At 38.2% G+C, this 19,581-nt stretch overlaps 2 protein-coding genes across 2 annotated transcripts in view; one reads left to right on the forward strand and one right to left on the reverse strand.

Annotated features, from left to right (window-relative positions):
• Positions 1-14,660: 14,660 nt before the first annotated feature.
• On the reverse strand, positions 14,661-16,932 carry EPM2AIP1 (EPM2A (laforin) interacting protein 1). Its single transcript, XM_012665192.1, has one exon. The coding sequence runs from the start codon at positions 16,778-16,780 to the stop codon at positions 14,969-14,971; it is 1,812 nt and encodes a 603-aa protein (XP_012520646.1). The 5' UTR covers positions 16,781-16,932; the 3' UTR covers positions 14,661-14,968.
• Positions 16,933-17,050: 118 nt separating this feature from the next.
• Positions 17,051-19,581, forward strand: part of MLH1 (mutL homolog 1) — a 47,265-nt gene continuing 44,734 nt past the window's right edge. The window contains exons 1-2 of the mRNA XM_012665300.1: positions 17,051-17,352; positions 19,134-19,224. Of these exons, the coding sequence (XP_012520754.1) occupies positions 17,237-17,352; positions 19,134-19,224 (207 nt within the window). The 5' untranslated portion in view covers positions 17,051-17,236. The remainder of the gene's footprint in view (positions 17,353-19,133; positions 19,225-19,581) is intronic.

A 19,581-nucleotide genomic window follows, 5' to 3' on the forward strand; every position in this document is an offset into this window, starting at 1 on the left:
GAACCCTTGACATGTGGAGGGCGATCAGGCCTGAATTCTAACAATTGCTAACCGCAAGCTTTGTACAGAAGCAAATAGCGTTCATTAAAGTTCCCTAGCAACTATAATTGCATTATACCTTTTTATTCATTAACCCTTCAAAGCATCTCAGCTCACTACACTATGGTAAGAAGATAAGGAGAAATGGGGTGAAGTAAATTAGCTAAATCCTTATTAATCATAATAGGCAATAAATAGACACTAGAGTTAATCAGGAATTAGCAATATGTAAAGATATATATGAAACCAAAAGAATTAATAAAAGAAAAGGTTACAAGTGGTTGTTACTAGGGGTAGGAATGAGGGGAGGGGAGAAATGGGTAAGGGCACCGAAGCTCTTTATTATGTCTTTCGGCACACTGATTTTTTTATAAAACCATTGACAGACCTGAGTATGCAGACTAAAAGGGAGTATTCGGTGAAGAGGCCTTCTTTCTTTATGCACACTTGCTGTGGATACGTTCGTGCCTGCTGCCTGGCACCATTCATTAAGTAGACTCCCGTTGCCAGGGAAACCAGCTCTTCACTGATATCAAAGATAATGCTGAGGCCTGCTGTTCACCAAGCAACCTTCCTCATGAGCTGTGCTTCCTGAACTCTCTCTTGCCCCAGTGTGCTGCTATCCAGCTACACTTGCTATCTCTCACTTCCCTCTTTGTCATTTGTGACACTAGCTAACGGGCTACACCAGTGAGCAGTGACCTGCTGCCTTGCTTTGTTATAAGCAAACCTACTCATGAGAAATGAATAGCAGTCGTTTTATAAATGATACACATCATAGCACACAGAATAACATCAAAACCACATTTCTTTTTCCATACATGCTTCATTGACCCCAGGGGAAAAGAGGGAGAGCAAGAAGAGGACCTTCTTTTTTTAATACTATTAATAATTATGTTGGTGTATAAATAACATACAGTAAAGTTCACAGATCTTAAGTATACAGTTTGACAAGTTTTGACAAATATATATACTTGTGGAACCAATACTCCAGTCAAGATATAAACACTCCCAGAAAATTCCTTCTTGGACCTGTCTAGTCAGTAACACCTCCACACCCCAAACCCCCATCTTGGCCTCCACTCCAACCCAATCCCACCCCAACCCCTGCTCTGATTCCTATTACCATTGTTTGGATTCTTCTGCTGTCAATCTTCATAAAACCAGTATGTTTCCTTTTGGGTCTGGTTTCTTTTCCTAAGAATAGTGTTTTTGACATCCATCCATATTGTTAAGTGTATCAGTAGTTTGTTCCATATTAGTATGCCATTGTATGGATATAACACATTTTGTTTATCCACTTCCTGTTGACAGACATTTGGTTTGTTCCCAGTTTTTGGTTATTACCCAAAAAAAGCTGCTATGAACATATTTAAACAATGAACATTTCTGGGGATGTGTTTTCATTTCTCTTGAGTAAATACCTAGAAGTGAAATTACTCAGGCATGGGATAAGTTTATGTTTAACTTTATAGCATACTTAAACTTGATTCTTTTTTAAAAAATTGTGATATAATACACATAAAATTTACCACCTTAACCATTTTTCACTGTACAGTTTAGTGGCCTTACGTACATTCACATTGTTGTGTAACCATTACCACCATCCATCTCCAGATGTCTTTTTATCTTGCAAGATTGAAACTCTGTACCCATTAAACAATAACGCGCATAACCCCCTACCCAAAAGCCCTTGGCAACCACCATTCTACTTTCTGTCTCTGTGAATTTGACTATTCTAGGTACCTTCATATAAGTGGAATCAAACATTTGGTGCCTTTGTGACAAGCTTATTTCACTTAGCATAATGCCCTCGGGGTTCGTTTATACTGTAGCATATGTCAAAATTTCTTTCTTTTTTAAGGCTAAATACTATTCCATTGTATGTATATACCACATTTTGTTTATGCATTCATCTGTCAAACACTTGAGTTGCTTCCACCTTTTGTCTATTGTGAATAATGCTGCTATGGGGATGGCAGACTCTCATCTTAAAGTAATATCCTCCCTTTAAGCGGAAATACAAAGCTTTTAAAAGGAGTTTTCAGCTTCAAGCTATTGTTTAACTGTAGCATCTCCAGTGAAGACAACCTCTGCCCAGACAATTCTGTTGAGACATCTCCTATGATACAAAGAACAAAGAACATTCCTTTGCTCTTCTGATTACTGAACTTGGGCAAGAATGCAGGTTTTAATTCCCAAAAGCGGGGGTGGGGGTTGTTAAAAAGACAACTTGTAATACATTTTGCCCCTTTTCAGGCCCTTACTTCTGTTACACTGGGTTATATGGTAATTCTATTTTTAATTTTTGAGTAACTGCTATACTGTTTTCCATAGTAGCTGTACTATCTTACATTCCCAACTACACAGCACAAATGTTCCAATTTCTCCACATCCCCCTCAACATTTACTCTCTGATTTTTTGATAGTAGCCATCCTATTGGGTGTAATGTGATTCATGTTTTAAAAACTTTTTATTATGGAATTTTCAACCATTAACAAAAGAGACCTCCAGGTACCCACCCACAAGCTTTAAGAATTATTAACATTTGGTAGCTGATAGAAAAATATATATATCTGTGTGTGTGTGTGTGTGTGTATGTATATATACTGTACATAGTTTGTTTCTATTCCAACAGAGGAACTCCTCCCCACTGTGGGTCTCCTTTCTTATAGGACAACAGATGAAGGGACCTCACCAATGGCAGAGTAAACAGGCTGTTTGATGCCAGGCAGTCTGGGATTGGAGATGACAGTTATTCATAAGAGTTGTCTAGGAAAGTCAGCTACCTTGCACCTGGGGATCTTAAATCCTGTGGTATTCTACAAGCCCTTGATAAGGGAGGAAAGCTACTGATGCCATGAGAAACTGAGTTTAGGAGCTGTGTAGTACACAATTTAACCTTATCCAAAAAAGAGATCGGGCCTTTCCCTTTGGTTTCTGGGAAGTAATTTCTAAGCTCTTGGAATACTGTGCCTGATCGGATTATTTTTATCTGGGGCTTTTGGCTACACCCAATATTCTAACAATATGATTTAGAGTGGGGGCTGACCATACCAGAAAGACAAACAGTGTGATTTATGTTGGGGGCTTTGGGTCATACTCAGAGGGGCTGAAGACTGGAGATGGAAGTCAGTCACCTGGGCAATAAATCATACCTACATGATGGAGCCCCAGTAAAAAATTTGGACATGGAGGCTTGGATGAACCTATCTGGCTGAAAATACTCTGTGCCTATGGTCCCACATTAATGCCAGGAAAGTGACACATCCAGACTCCATGTTTGGTACTCCTTGTTTAGAAACTCCTTGTTGGTACTTTCCCAAACTCTGCCCGATGTGCTTCTTTACTGGACTGATTTTAATCTGTATCCTTTTCCTATAATCATATCAGCTTTCAGTGAGTTCTTTGAGTCTTTTTAGCAAATTTTTAAACGTGAGTGTAGTTTGGGGAGCCATCTGAACTTCCACTTGTGTTAGAAGTGAGGGCAGTCTTGTATAGATGGTGTTCCCTCTCATTTTGCAGTTGACTCTCTCCACAGGTGCCATCATCCCATTAAGGAAAAGGATGAGAGCCTAGCTAGTTCTTTCTCTGGACAATCCACAGGGAGAACCCAGGATTAATCCCAGATAGTGAGAACCCAGGATTAATTCCAGATAGTCTAGCACCCTGTTAACAAAAGGAAAAATGACAATGAGATTTATCGTATAGTTTTTTCTTGAGAAGCAATACTTCCTTTTTATATATAAAACATAAAATTAAATAAAAAATAAAAAAGCAACCTAAAGCTTGCCCCAAAAGGAAACAAATAAACTTAAATGAATATCAAGTTGGTGATATAATCATACACACAAAAATACTTATTTTTTTTTGTTTTTTTGATTTTTTTGGTTCTGATTTGGGATTTTTTTTTGGCTTTTTTTTTTATTTCAGCATATTATGGGGGTACAGATGTTTAGGTTACATATGTTGCCCATGCCCCCCCTGAAAAAAATACTTATTTTAATTGGCTTTAGAGCACAGTACTTTGACTGTACAAGAATGTGTAATATATTGTAAAGACAACTGAACTACATAGAAATCCCAACTTCATTTGGTAATCTGTTAGTAATATTATGAAGTTATTTAAAATATTGTTATTTTCAAAGGATTTTGATATAGGAAAAACCTTTGATATTATAGGAAAAATATTATGCTAATATTTTAGAAACAAATATTTTGAGTACAAAAGAAAAAGAAATACAAGTACAAAATCAAAGACGTTAAGTAAAATTTCTGTAATGTTAAATTGGAAAAGTCAATATGACCTTATTTTTTCTAATCAATAATATGGATTTCTCACCTGAGAAACAAGGAGAGTAAAAAAAGAAAAGAAAACAAATATGTATTTCTTAGCTCTGCAAACTGAAAAGACCTAGAAGCAATGATAGCACATGAAAAACAAGCAACATTAACATCCTAATTGTGGTCTCTAACTACCATTCTCTATTTCAAGGAGCTAGAGCTTCCTACCATGTAAGGAGTAGCAATATAAAGATGAGCCTGAAATGTCTTGTGTGGAAATGTATGAAAGCTATCAAAGACTAATGAGGTTATGACAAAGGATATGGGAGGAAACTCAAAAAAAGCTCCCAAGCCAGGCACAGTGGTGTGTGCCTGTAGCCGCAGCTACTCCTGCTGAGGCAGAAGGATCACTTGAGCCCAGGAGTTTGGGGCTGTAGTGCACCATGACCACACCTGTGAATAGCCACTGCACTCCAGCTGGAAAACATAGCAGACTTTTTTAAAAAAGCTCCCAGTGATGGTGCCTTCCTCAAAGATGAGGCAACATAAGTAATAAGCACCAAAAGGAATAATAACTGCAAACTGATATAACTAAAAATATGAAAATATTTTTCATATTATGAAAATATGAAAATCCATGTTTATATATTATTAAAAAGTCCACAAGTGAAAAACAGGAGACAGACACCAAATCCTAACTTTGCAAATTAGTAATTAAAGGGGAAGAATTAACCATTTATTCTGCCTTCAACAATTATTTAATGAAGGCCTCTTAGGGCCAGGCACTGGTCTGGGCACTGGAGATTCAGCAGTAAAGCAAAATAAATTTCCTCATGGATCTTGTCTGTGACTCCTTTGCATGTCTACTTCAAACAATATTTCAAAGTAACCAAATAATCCTAGTTAATAAGAAAAAGTTCTACTTTACAGAAAAATTTCAGCTAATAAGTGTGGAAGGAATGATAAAGTTAGAAAAATCACTATATTGCAAATCCTAATGAAACAATAGACCCAGACAACAATAACCAATGGATCAAAACCACTGGGTAGAAGACTGATAGGGGACCTGTTAATGGCAGGATCAGGCTGTAACTATCTGAACCCACTGACCAATCTCAACATTACTAAACCACCTTTTCATTATTCTAGCCACAATAGTTAAACCCTAATCAAGCCTTTAGAACTAACTTCAAGATTACACGAAATATGGAGGATAGAGGAACAAATTAAATAACATGACAAGGAAGAAAACTGACAAATCTAGAATGTGGCCTATTCTACCCAACTGACCTAGTTTCTTCAACAAGACAACTGCATGAAAAAAATGCAGAACAGGCAGAGGGACTCCTCTGGATTAAATGAGATTCAAGAGACACAACAACCAAATAGGATGTGTGGATCTTGTTCGGAACCCGATTTGAAGACACTAATTGTAAAAAGTGATTTTTTTAAAGTCATTTTTGTAAACAACTGGGGAAATCTGAATGTCATCTAGGCATTAGTTTTTGCCAAAAAGTTATTGTCAGGTGTGACAATGGCATTGTAATTATGTAAGATTTTAATTAATAAGATTATATTATTTTTTAGAGATGAAATAAGACCTTCAGTGCTAAAGGAGGTATCTCAGTGGCACAACACAGCATCTACATGAATCAAATAAGAATTCGAGGCAATAAAAGGCATAATATAGGCCTTAGAAATTTATATTTATAATGGGTTTGATGTACAATGAGTATAGGTTAATTACTAAACAAGGTGTAACAATATTCAACTCAAGGATACAGAAAATATAATCTAATGGAAAAAAGGAAATAGGAAGAATGAATTTTAAAAAGCAGAAATCAATAAATTAGAAAATAGCACTAATATATAAATGCAGTAGCAAACTCTTTGAAAAGGACAAAAATAAATCTGTAATGAAGCTAGTTAAAAAGAGAAAGCCCAAAGATTAGGAATGAGAGAGAGATATAATTAGAGATATAGAAGAGAAAAAATAAAAATGCTATAAACAACTCATTAAATTTGAAAACCTTAATTCAATGGAAAATTCCCTAGGAAAATCAAAAAAATTGAAATTAGTTGAATACATGTAAGAGAAGAAATGGATAAATTATCAAAGAACTACCTAAAGTGGCACCAGTCCCATTCTTTAAAAAAAAAAACAATTTTTGTATTGATGCATAATAGATGTACACAGTTTCTGGGTACATGTGATAATTTAATACATTCATATAATTCGTCAAGATCAAATCAGTTTCCTAGGAATATCCATCATCTTAAATATTTGTCTTTTCTTTATGCTAGAAACAGTCAAATTATTCTCTTCCACCTATTTTGAAATGTACAATAGATTATTACAAACTATAGTCACCCTACTGATCTATCAAACACTAGGTCTTATTTCTTCTATCAAACCACATATTTGTACCCATTAATCAACCTTTCTTCACCCCCTCTCCCCGCTATCCTTCCCAGCCTCTGATAACCACCAATCTACTCTCCATCTCCACGAGATCCACTTTTTTAGCTCCAAAATATGAGTGAGAATATTTGATATTTGTCTTTCTGTGCTTGACTTATTTCACTTAACATAATGACCTACAGGCCGGGCGCGGTGGCTCACGCCTGTAATCCTAGCACTCTGGGAGGCCGAGGCGGGTGGATCGCTCAAGGTCAGGAGTTCGAGACCAGCCTGAGCAAGAGCGAGACCCCATCTCTACTAAAAAATAGAAAGAAATGATCTGGACAACTAAAAAAATACATATATAGAAAAAATTAGCCGGGCATGGTGGTGCATGCCTGTAGTCCCAGCTACTCAGGAGGCTGAGGCAGAAGGATCGCTTGAGCCCAGGAGTCTGAGGTTGCTGTGAGCTAGGCTGATGCTACGGCACTCACTCTAGCCCGGGCACCAAAGCAAGACTCTGTCTCAAAAAAAAAAACAAAAACATAGTGACCTACAGTTATATTCATGTTGGTGAAAACGACAGGATTTCATTCTTTTTTATGGATTAATAATATTCCATTGTGTATATGTACCACATTTTCTTTATCCATTCAACTGTCAATAGGCACTTAGGTGGATTCCATATCTGGGCTATTGTGAATAGCGCTGCAATAAACACAGGAGTGCAATATCCATATGTTGATTTCCCTTCTTTTGGATATGTACCCAGTAGTGGAATAACTGGATCATATGGTAGTTCTATTTTTATTTTTTGAAGAACCTCCATACTGTTCTCCACAGTGGCTGTACTAATTTACATTCCCACATTCCCACAGTATATGAGGGTTCCCCTTTCTCCACATCCTTGCAAGCATGTTTATTGCCATGTCTTTTTCTTTTTTAAGACATGGTCTCACTCTGTTGATCAGGCTAGAGTGCAATGGTGTCATCATAGCTTACTGTACCCTCAAACTCCTGGGCTCAAGCAATCCTCCTGCCTCAGCCTCCTGAGTAGCTGGGACTACAGGCACGTGCCACCATGCCCAGCTAATTTTTCTATTTTTTTGTAGAGATGGGGTCTTGCTATATTGCCCAGGCTGGTCTCAAACTCCTGCCTCAAATGATCCTCCCACCTTGGCCTCCCCGAAAGTGCTAGGATTACAGATGTGAACCACCATGCCTGGCCTGTCCTTTTGATATAAACCATTTTAACTGAGGAGAGATATCTCCTTGTTTTGATTTGCATTTCTCTGATGATTAGTGATGTTGAGCATTTTTTCATATACCTATTGGCCATTTGTATGTCTTCTTTTGAGAAATGTCTATTCAGATCTTTTGCCCATTTTTCATTGGATTATTAGGTTTTTTTGCTATTGTTTGAGCTCCTAATTCTGGTTATTAATCCCTTTTTCTGGATGGTTTGCAAATATTTTCTCCTCTTCCGTGGGTTCTCTTTTCACTTTATTGTTTCCTTTGCTGTGCAGAAGCTTTTTAGCTTGATGTAATCACATTTGTCTATTTTGCTTTGGTTGCCTGTGATTTTGAGTTTTTTTTTTTTTCCTGCATAAGGAGGTTCCTTATTACCTGTGCTATTTTGAACTTAATATCAGTACTTTTTTATTTATTTCACTGCCTTCCCACCCACCTACCTATCCCCACCTAACCCTCATAGAAGTGAACAATTATAACAGTGTCTAAGTTGGTGTACTTTAATTCATAATCAGTAGAACTAACATGCAAGATAGTACACATTTCTTGAATTTATCAAGAAGGTTTTGTATTTTAATCTCTAAATCTCTTCCAGGAGTTAAACATTAGTATAAACCGGGATAACTGATTTAACATAAACCAGCACTATGGCTTACGTCAAAATTATCTACTTAGATTCCACCTTCTTTTAGGGACAGGGCCAAATCATTTATCTTGATACCCAAATTTACAAGCACTATGTCTGGTACAGAGCAGAGTAAGGATAAGGACAAAGGATATGATGTAAGATGGGGTAGGAAGAAAAAGGGTATGTTTGCAGGTTATGTGTGGGTGCAGATTATGTAGGGCTTTATAGTCTATGATAAACACATTGGATTTTATTCTGATTGTAATACAAAGCCATACAAAGCCATTAGAGGATTTTGAGCAGTGAAGTGGCAATGTCTGATTTATATTTTTTAAATAAGAATCACTCCGGATGCTGTGTGCAGAATAAACTGTACGAGGGAAATACGGAAGCAGGGTATATACCAAAGAGTATACCAAGAAGAATGGGTGTACATGTTTTCATTGAAAGACAGATAAAAATAATTTTCATAGTAACTTTATTCATAATGACCACAAACTAGAAACACCTAAATTTCTATCAACTATAGAGTGGATTAATAAATTATGGTACAGTCATGCAATGGAATAGTACACAGAAGTAAAACGTGAACTGCTGCTACATACAACATGGATTACTCTCACAGACATAATGTTGGAACAAAAGACACAAAAGAGTACATATAATCATACCACTTACATAAAGTTTTAAAACAGGCAAAACTAGTCCATGGTGATAAAGGTCAGAATAGTGGTTATCTGTGTGTGGGAACAGCATAAGGGCACATACTGAGGTGCCAGAAATACTGTGTATCTTGACCTGGGTGGTACATTAAAAGGTGTATACAAAAACTACTAAGATGCACGCTTAGTATTTGTACACTTTTAAGTTTTACCTCAATAAAATGGAAAAAAATGTATTGAAAGAAAAGTATATAAATTATGAAGAGATATAACAATATGTTAATCAGTAGTGTTAACTTCCAAACATTTCTGGTCTTCGTTCCAGGTACATGGATTACACTCCTCCTAGAACTTTCTTGTGGCTTTGTGATTTGCTATGGCCAATGACAGTGCTTTAAGGGAGTTTAAGTGATTTGCCATACTCTTTATTTCCCAGAGTGAGAAGCTATCTGTTTTGTCACGTTGAGACCCAGAATGAAGGCAACTTAGAACACAAATTAATGAACTTTTTGTGTAAAGGGCCACAGAATATTTTAGGCCTGTGAGACATACATTCTCTGTCCAACTACTCAACTCTGCCATTGTAGAACAAAAGTAGCAATAGCTAATATGTAAATAATTGGACAAGGCTGTATTCTAATAAAACTTTATTTACAGAAACAGGCAGCTAGATGGATTTTGTCCATGGGCCATAGTTTGCCAACTCCTGACCTAGCCAAACGGCAATAGACAAGTTGTATGAGACAATCAGATTTTGCAGTTGTTACCCAATGACAACCTAGACTATTCTGACACTGAAAATGTTTCCCCATTTAAAAAAAAAAACAAAAACCCTAAAATACTAAACATTGGCCTAATGGTTAGTTGGCAGGCATTCAGAAAATTGCCATTGGAGGATGGAAGCAATGACTTAGGGAAATCTGTACTATGAAGAAGTGAAATTACTCCTTGAGATAACCCAAAAGGCAGATAATCTACCCTTTACTAAAGAAAAAGACAGAAAAACAAAATATTTTATAGTTGCTGTTGACTGCACTTGACAAAATGTACAGAAAAGAGATGTACTCAGAAAATAACTGGTCAGTTTGCAGGCAGAAGTGAAAGGAAAGAGAGAATTCACAAATTCAAGTACTAACTGGGTAGATTGAGGCAACTTTTCCATGACAAAAATTAAGACAAAAATGAGAAATCTCTGAGCCCAAAGGTTGGTTAAAACCCAGTTTTGCAGCAAGGATCATAAAGCCCTACTGTTCAGTACTCTGAATGAGTTAATGTGCCTCAGACTAAAAGTCCAACAAAAATTACAACACTAATTAATCCCTTAATTGGACAAAATGGCTTAAGGAAAAAGTGACTAAGGATATGGCTCTCCCACTTAAGCCTGAAAGGCCTCAGGTACCCAAAAATTAAGTTCAGAGATGCATGGGAACAAGAAGACAAAGAAATATAGCAAATCTAAAAAGTACAAATTAACTAGATGTCACTTTTGGGTCATCTCCCATGTGGAGGTGATGAGGACATACTGCAGGTATGAAAGCAAATGAACTGAATATCTTGTGCCCTGAAGGGCTCAATCTTTCTCTTTTTAAATTTACTTACTTTTAAATCCCAGAGGAGCCAAAAATCATCTGTAAAGGAAAGTAGCAAGTAAATAGATGCCATTTTCTCCTAGGGTTAATGCCTACGAAAGGAAAAATGATTATTAACTCTTAAATAGCATTATCTTTTCCCAATACTGAATGTAACTCTTTAATTAATGAAATATTGTCTTAGGTCACTAAACAGTCATCCAATCTTTTCCCTCTATATGTAGGTTCCTTTGGAAATTAAAAAAAAAAAAAAGACTCTTTTTGCTCACAAAGGGCAGGAAAAAAATTAAGACTCCGTATCATGAATACACAAACTTAATATTACATAGTGGACTTACGTGAGTACAACTGGGTTTAAATCCTGACTTTATTACTTACTATGTTTACTAGGGAAAATTGCAATTTCAGTTTCTTTCCATAATAACATTCACATAATAAATATCTGAACCACATGCCAAGCCAAGTACTGCACTAAATTCTGGGAATACAACAATGAAGTCCCTAGTCGCAAAGAACTTAGCTTCATTTCTTAATTTGTAATATGTGGACAAAAATTACCTAGTGAACAGTCTAAGGCAGGATGACTGTCAAGGTTGAATGAGACTGTGAAAGAGCTTCAAAGATTGTAAAACACTACACAAATATTCATTTATCCAAACATTTATTGAAATGCCAGGCATTGTGCTAAGCACTAGAGATAGGACAGCGAACAAAGCTTATATGGTCCCTGCCCTTATAAAGCTTACAGTCTAGCAGTGATCAATAAGCAGTAAGTAACAATAAAGTGTGCTAAGTGTAGGGGGAAGAACGGGGTGTTTAGGGAGTGTATAGTAAGGGCACCTAGTCTAGAGGGCATCAATGACGGCTTCCTAGACGAAATGGCATACAAACAGACACCTAAAAGATGAAGAAAAATTTATATTGTATCCTAAGAGCAAAGGTGAAAGCAGTGGAGTGATATGATCACATAAGTCTTTTGGAACAATACAGTTGCAGTGTGGAAAGGGAGAAATCAGAGAAAGGGAGACTAATGAGGAGGCTGTTGCTATAATTTAAGTTGATGACCTGATTAGGATAGTACTAGCACTGAAGAATTGGGAAGTCATGAACTCAGTTTTTGGCTTGAGCAAGGGCAACTGAACGATTGGTGGTGGTAGTGCCATTTACTGGAAGAGGGAACATTAGAGGAGGAGCAGGGTTGGGGGCAAGATCAACAACATGTAGTACCTGTGAGACAGCAAAGTGGATTTATGTTAGCAATTAGATATATGAATTAGGAAAGGTCTAGAAAGGGGATGAATTTGGAAGTCATTTGCATACAGGTGGTAACTGAAGCCATGGAAGGAGATGAGATCAGCTAGGGTGATGATGTAGACTAACATAACCCAAAACAAAATTTTTTAAAAATTCTCAGAACAGATTATTTACGGAAAGAGGTGCCTGCAAACAAGACTGAGAAAGCATACCTGGAAATGGTATCTCCTCAAAATTAAAGTAATCTCAGGTATTAAAAGGAAGGTAAGAATATTGACAAAGACTTAGCAAGCTTGGTAGAGCAGTTTGAGTGGCAATATTGGAGACTGGGAATACAACTCTTTCAAGAAAACTAGTAAGAATGAGATACAGGGCAGTAACTGGTAAGGACATAAAGAGTTTTTAAAAAAACAATGCTTATTTTAACTATATTCACTGATACAACAGGACCAGTAACAACTATAATATTTATAAAAAAAGAAAGACTGCCATGCAGCTACAGAATTACTTAATACAGAAAACAGTAAAATACACTTTTTTTTTTTTTTTTTTTTACAAACAAGACTAGTTACAGCAAATTCTCTATAGTTGAGGGTCAATTTAAAATACTTGGCTTATATCTGCCCCCTAATCAGTGACCATATGATGCAAACTAATTTTATTATCACCTTAAGCAAAACATACTGGAACTTCACAAAATGTACAAGATTTCAATATATGAGGAACTGGGGTTAGAAAGTAGAAGTGGCTTTCAGGTCTCCCAATCTTTGTCTCAAGTAATAAAGCATCTGCCAGGAAAGAGAATACTCAAAGCTACTGGGAAATTACCGGTAGGTTTTGGGTTTTTTTTGTTGTTGTTGTTGTTATCCACTATCTTGTTTTTCCAGATATTTAAGTTTACACTATTAACCAAAATCTCAACTTCACTATTCTTGACAAGTATCTTGTCAATATACAACACTTGTTTTTCTGCCCTAATTATGTGTAACAGGATAGAGCCCTTTAATCTGATTCAAAACTAATTACTGATTTATAAGTGCGATTGTGAGCTACTAGAACTTATCAATGCCTTTGTCATACCTTACCAATCAAACTTGGAATGTTGGAGTTAGTCTCCCCTATCAAATATCCTGTCAGTTTGCCCAAGGTGCCCTTCTAATTTTGCTTCTACCGGTAATTTGCCCTGTCCCTCAAAATAAAATAATCTACATCTTGGGAGCAATAATTCTTCGTTGTGCCAGCCTGTCTTATGCACTGTAGGAAGTAGGGGTCTTCAGGTTTAAATGTCCACAGAAGCCCCTACTAAACATGACAACCAAAAAAGTGCCCCTATACATTTCTCAGCATCCTCTCTGGAAGGAGGGGTTACTGCCCCTGGTTGAAAACCACTGACAGAACTTTGGTTCTTAGGCTCTTATGTCATCTATTTTGATTGCCCAGGCACCAGTTCCTTGTAAATTCTTGGTTGTATCCGAGTTCCTTGAATCTGTTATTTAGTGAGCATAGAATAATGTGCTGCAATACTTAAGACAGGACTTTAGCACAAGAGTTTCAAAATGTACTTGAGAGGATCTATAAATGTAAGTTGGGTCCTTTTTATAATTAGTTTTACATATCTGACTTTACTGTACAAATGCCTTTTCATAGTTAACGTAAGTTTGAAAATTACTGTTTTGGCACAAAGCATATGTCTTACTAGATATGGAATTACTACAATCTATGAATAAGGCTACTTCTTAAATATTTCTACTTGTACACTGTCTTAAATGCAGAATGTGTGGGACAGTTACAAATTCTAGATTAAATTCATTTTCAACATCTAACAAAATCTGATACTATAACACTTTTAAAACAAAGTATTTCCTTTAAGCAAGATTTTTTAACAAAGCAGTAACACCCATGCACACAGGACAAAAAAAGCAAACATATCTCACACTTGCCAATCCTGGAGTACAAAAATCTTTTTTCCTCCCTGTTTTTAACAGGACCAAACTTCTGTCTAGAGTAGAAAAAAAGAATTCCTAACTAGTAACCATTAAGATTCTCTACTTACCATAGTCCTTTACTAGGCAAGCTGATAAAACAGCTCCTAGCTGTAAAAAAAAATTCAGGGGAAACCCCTCCAAATTGATGTTATCTCCAAATTGCAGGAAGTCTCCTAAATCAGCAACTTAAAAAGGATCCTTGCTCCTGTGACTAAAATTTTATTTGAGTACTTCCTCTATTAGCAATATCACTACCATTGGGATGGGTGAAGGGGGGGTGAGAGGGAGGAAATCTGTCAATATTTACTTCAGACTCAGAAATATGTTTAAAAAAAAGTCTCAAACATTTTGATAGTTAAGACAAAATACCTTCACTGTATGTTATTTTCTTCCTTTCTGGAAATTTATGAACTTGCTATGTAAGTTTCTGCAAACTGGTTCAAACACACATTTGAGTCGATAATTTAAGACTGTATGTATCAGAATTTTAACACTTCATTAAAATGAGCACTAAAATTTTTGGCATATTATCTTCAGAACACCTTAAAAACAGACTGCAACTTCAACTGACATTACCAATACTAAAACCTCTTTAAAATCAATTATATCATAAAAGTAAAAGACAATGACTTTGTCATTAAACTAAATTCAAAAGGTGGCATTCTCATGTTTCACTCCCATGCTGCCATTTGAGATGAAAAAAAAAGGCAACTGTCAGAAGGATTTGAATTGTGATCAATTTGGACAGCTGGTAATAAACTTGCTTTCTCACAATCCAAATTAGTAAAGTTGAAAAATCAAACCAATTTTTGCTTTTAGAACTGAATTCCTATTGAGTTTTTCAATATTGCACTACAAAGGCTTATGGATTAGATTAATTTCTTTCTCTCACAAGATCATCCCAACCAGGCTCCATTTCAGTTGTGGCAACCCGAAACAGGGCTTGAAGATGCTCATCTGTCCATGGCTGGCTCAAAGTGTGTTGGTTTCGAGTCAAATACGAAAAAGCCTTTTCGCAGATTTGGTTGCTATCAAACAAGGATGCCACCTTACAGGCAACCCCTTTGATAATTGGGTAAGATTCGGCAGACAGCCCAGCATAGAACTGCCCCAAGTCTTTAACTCTGTATTCATTCCAAAGATTAGTGTTTGCCTGAAGTTTTGTTAGCTCTACCCTTACTGAAATCGGTGCATATTCAGGTTTAAAGTTAAATGGATTTGCAAAAAGTTCTAAGTCCTTTTTAATGAACCTGAGGTCCTTAAAATGTCTCTCAAATTCTTTTTGCAGACGACAGATCACCATTTGATACCTATCAGGATCAAATATTTTTTGATCTTCCTCATTTTGCTGTTTAAGCTCATCAACAACTTCTCCGAGGGCAGGAAAGTCTGCTAGATTTTTTTCCTCAATATGTCTCTGAAAAGAATTCAGCTTAACTTCAAAAGTACAAATATGGTCAAAGGCGGCAGCAGCAAAAACTTTACTAATTCGCAATTGTTTGCTGAGCCCTCGAAGGTGGTCCATAATATCCACCAAGAAGCCAAAGTCACAAAGCCACTGCTTGTCTGAGAAATGGACTGTTGTTGCCCCTACTGAAACCAAGAACGCTTCCAATTGTTTTCTTAGAGAAAATATTCTTTTTAAAGTTCTCCCTCTTCTAAGCCAATTGTTCAGACATCGTCCATTAATCCTGTTGCTATGCTCTGCTTCAGACTCAGCTAGTAAAGCCTGAAATTCGGGTCGCCTAACGCCTCTGGTCTTAATCAAAACTATCCATTCGGATATGGTATTTATGATCTGATTAATATCTACATCGTAGGAGCTCAACAGTTCCAAATGAAGAAATCCTGAATAATGGATAACATTCCAACTGTTGGGACTTACAGCCTTTTCTCTCATGTATGAGACCAGTCCTGAGTTCTCACCAATCATCCTCAAAGTGTGGGTCGTGGTTAGTCCAACCATTCGCTGCAAGCTAAGCCCTGCTGTTTGCAGGGCGTCTAAGATTGCCGACATGAGCGCACCAACACTGAAGTGATGAGTCAGGTTGATCATGGTCAGAAGATCTTCTTGCACCTCCAACTCAGGGCTCACACCGCGGATGAAGACCAAGAGGTAGTTCTCATACGCCACAAAAGCTTGGTCGTCCAAGGCAAGAGAATAGGCTTTAAAGTCCCTGGCTCGGGTAAAAAGCTGATTGCGTAGATTCCTGTCAATGCTCAGGATCCTCCGTCTCGTGACCGCTGGAGATAAATCAATGCCTTGCAGGACGCCTACATGCTCGGGCAGTACCTCTCTTAGCAGTGCCTCCAAGCACTGGTATACAAAGTTCCCCTCACCCCAGCCGCGACCCTTCAAGGCCAAGAGGCGGCAGAGCCCGAGACCTGCGCGAGCAGCTCTCTCCTCGGGAGTGAGAGAGGGCACGGGCACGTCGCCCTGACGCAGACGTTCCACCAGGGCCGCGCGCTCGCCCTCCGCCACATACCGCTCGTAGTATTCGTGCTCAGCCTCGTAGTGGCGCCTGACGTCGCGTTCGCGGGTAGCTACGATGAGGCGGTTACAGACCAGGCACAGGGCCCCGTCGCCCTCCGGAGGCTTCACCATCAAGTAACGCTCGGTCCACTCAGGCCGGAAAACTCCAGCCTCGTCGACTTCCATCTTGCTCCTTTTGGGCGTCATCCACATTCTGCAGGAGGCCGCAAGAGCAGGGCCAACCTCAGGCCGCAAGGAGAAAGGAGGAGCCAGAGCAGAGCCAAGCACCCCCTCAGCTCTGCGCCAGATCACCTCAGCAGAGGGACACCAGCCCCTGCTACAGCATCCCTGCTCCTATTGGATGGATATTTCGTATTCCCCCTAGCTCCTACGAACGAACCAATAGAAAGAGCAGACAGCGATCTCTAATGCGCAAGCGCGTATCCTTCTAGCTAGTGGGAAGAGGGCGCTTTAGGGAGGGACGAAGAGACCCAGGAACCCACGGAGTTGGGAAACTTGACTGGCATTCAAGCTGCCCAATCAATAGTTGCCACTGAAGAGTTGGGCAGGACGGTTGAAGGAAGTACGTGGGCGCGAGGCACTGAAGTGATTGGTTGAAGGCACTTCCGGTGAGCCTCTGGACTTGACCCGGGTTCCTCTGGCGCCAAAATGTCGCTCGTGGCAGGGGTTATCCGGCGGCTGGACGAGACAGTGGTGAACCGTATCGCGGCGGGGGAAGTTATCCAGCGGCCCGCCAATGCCATCAAAGAGATGATTGAGAACTGGTACGGAGTCGAGCTGAGCTCCCTTAAAGATTACGATTTAATGGGCAGCGCCTGTGACTGGTGTGAGCACGCCTCCCTTACTCTCGGCGGAGGCGTTTAAAGCGCATGCCCACAACCACGGAGGCCGCGGAGTCCCTGGGCTCGCGCCAGTTTGGCTTTATTCCTTCCTGCGTACTGCGTGCTTCTTGACCGCTCTCGCGAGACTTTCTGGGGTGGTTTGGGGCTCAAGCAGAATGGTATGCTTAGTATTGTTTCAATGGTACTGTTAACTAAGGAAGTTAGTTAATTTAAAATTATATATGCAGAAGATGCAAGAATAAAGATGCGTAAAGGTTTATGATGAGGGGAAAAAAATCTTCTGTGTTATCAGTTTCTTGCTTATTCATTCCAGAAACCATTCATACACATTCAAGGGCAAAATTCATTTTAAGTCGTCAGAGTTTTAGGACAGGCTGATGGGCTTTGGACTTGTATTTCCCCTGTTGTTAAATTACTGACTTGACCTAGTGTTTTGCTGCTCTTTACTTTTGGCGGGGGGACATTGTTGCGAGGATACCTGATTTTATGGGTCATCCATGGATTCTGAAGCTTAGAACTGTCACAAATAATGTGGACGGAAGAGGTTAAATACATGTGGAAAGAAATGGGTGTGGACTGTAAACTTGAAAAAAAAACCACCGGTGCCCATATGTACCTAAACGTTATGTTAGATCCTTTGTGTTAAAATCAATTGATGTTAGTGAATTTCGTATATTGTAGAACAAAGAATGCTCCAGTGAAGAATGGTAGGTTTGTAGAGAGATTTATTGTGAACACATAAACTATTTAGGGCAATGGGACTGAAAGAACAGCGGCAGAAAAGACCACTAGGGAAAAGGAAGAGTACATAGACAAAAGGAGCAGAGAACCTGGGGACATTTTCTCCTTTTGCCTTGGAATGGTAGTAGCAGTAATAGTAGGCTGGCTTTCGTTTCTGCTGTGTTAACTACGTTAGAATGAACTGAAAGAATAACTTGGGCCGATTATTGTCCTGTGCCAGAGTACTGTAAAACTAAATATGCTAGCTCAGTAACTTAGATTTTGTATGGAGTCCGGTTATGCTCTTTTTAATATATAAGTCAAGATGGCTAATACACGATTCAATACAGGGGCTCCTGAGAAAGGTCTTTAATATTTAAGTGATTTATTGTGATGACTACTCTTTCTCATGTAGCCCCTACTAGAGAATTTGTTTCCTCTAGCAGGTGCTCTATGCTTGCAGGTCACTCTTTGAAAGCACACAAGATTTATTGGTTTCTTAAAGAACTTTATGCATTGCTGTTTTTTTTTTATTTGCTCCCTCATAAATATATTTCCTTAAAGAAAGGGGTATAATAGAGAAAAACATTTTAGAATTTTTATTTTTTTAATGACATTTTAATAGAATCACTTAGGAATCTGAGGTTGAATAAAGTTGAAGCAACAGAGAAAAGGGTAAGAAAGAGGCATGTGCTAAAAGAATCCTACTTTTAACTTCATTTACTATCTTTCCTAGAGCAACAGGAATAATGCTGAATGTCCTATTGGGAGTGATAGTTGTTCTGTCCCTCTCTTCCCTCTCCTTCACACAATACGTAAACTCATACAATGTAGTCACTGAGCCTATAAGACAAAGGAAAAACACATTAATGAAGCACTCATATTTATTTGGATTTTGTTATTATTACTTGGCTCATATTAAAATATGTGCATTAGAGAGTAGTTGCAGACTGATAAATTATTTTCTCTGTTTGATTTGCCAGTTTAGATGCAAAATCCACAAGTATTCAAGTGGTTGTTAAAGAGGGAGGCCTGAAGTTGATTCAGATCCAAGATAATGGCACTGGGATCAGGGTAAGTAAAAACCTCAGAGGAGCAGAATGTTTGTGTGCTTTGTGTGGTGCCTCTGCAGACAGGACCTTTCCCTGTTCCAGAAGCTCTAGGCTTTTGCAGATGGGATTTTTTGACTGAAAAATTCAACACTGACAATAAATATTTATTGAGCACCTATTCTTTGCTGGGCACTGTTCAGGGGATATGGCATTGAATAAAATAGACAAAAAATCCTTTCTCTTCTGGTGCTTACATTATAGTGATAGGAGACAAACAATAAATAGGTACAATAAATAGTATGTCAAACAGCATTAAGTGCTATGCAGAAAACTAAAGCAGGGAGGAGGATAGGAGTGGGAGTGTGGGGAGGGACACAAT

This window comes from Propithecus coquereli, unplaced genomic scaffold, assembly GCF_000956105.1.
Source record: "Propithecus coquereli isolate 6110/MARCELLA unplaced genomic scaffold, Pcoq_1.0 Scaffold1, whole genome shotgun sequence".
NCBI classification, from domain to species: Eukaryota; Metazoa; Chordata; class Mammalia; order Primates; family Indriidae; genus Propithecus; species Propithecus coquereli.

Bases quoted from the DNA above. Each gene is read 5' to 3' on its own strand.
- EPM2AIP1 (XM_012665192.1), bottom strand. From the start codon at position 16,780: ATGTGGATGACGCCCAAAAGGAGCAAGATGGAAGTCGACGAGGCTGGA.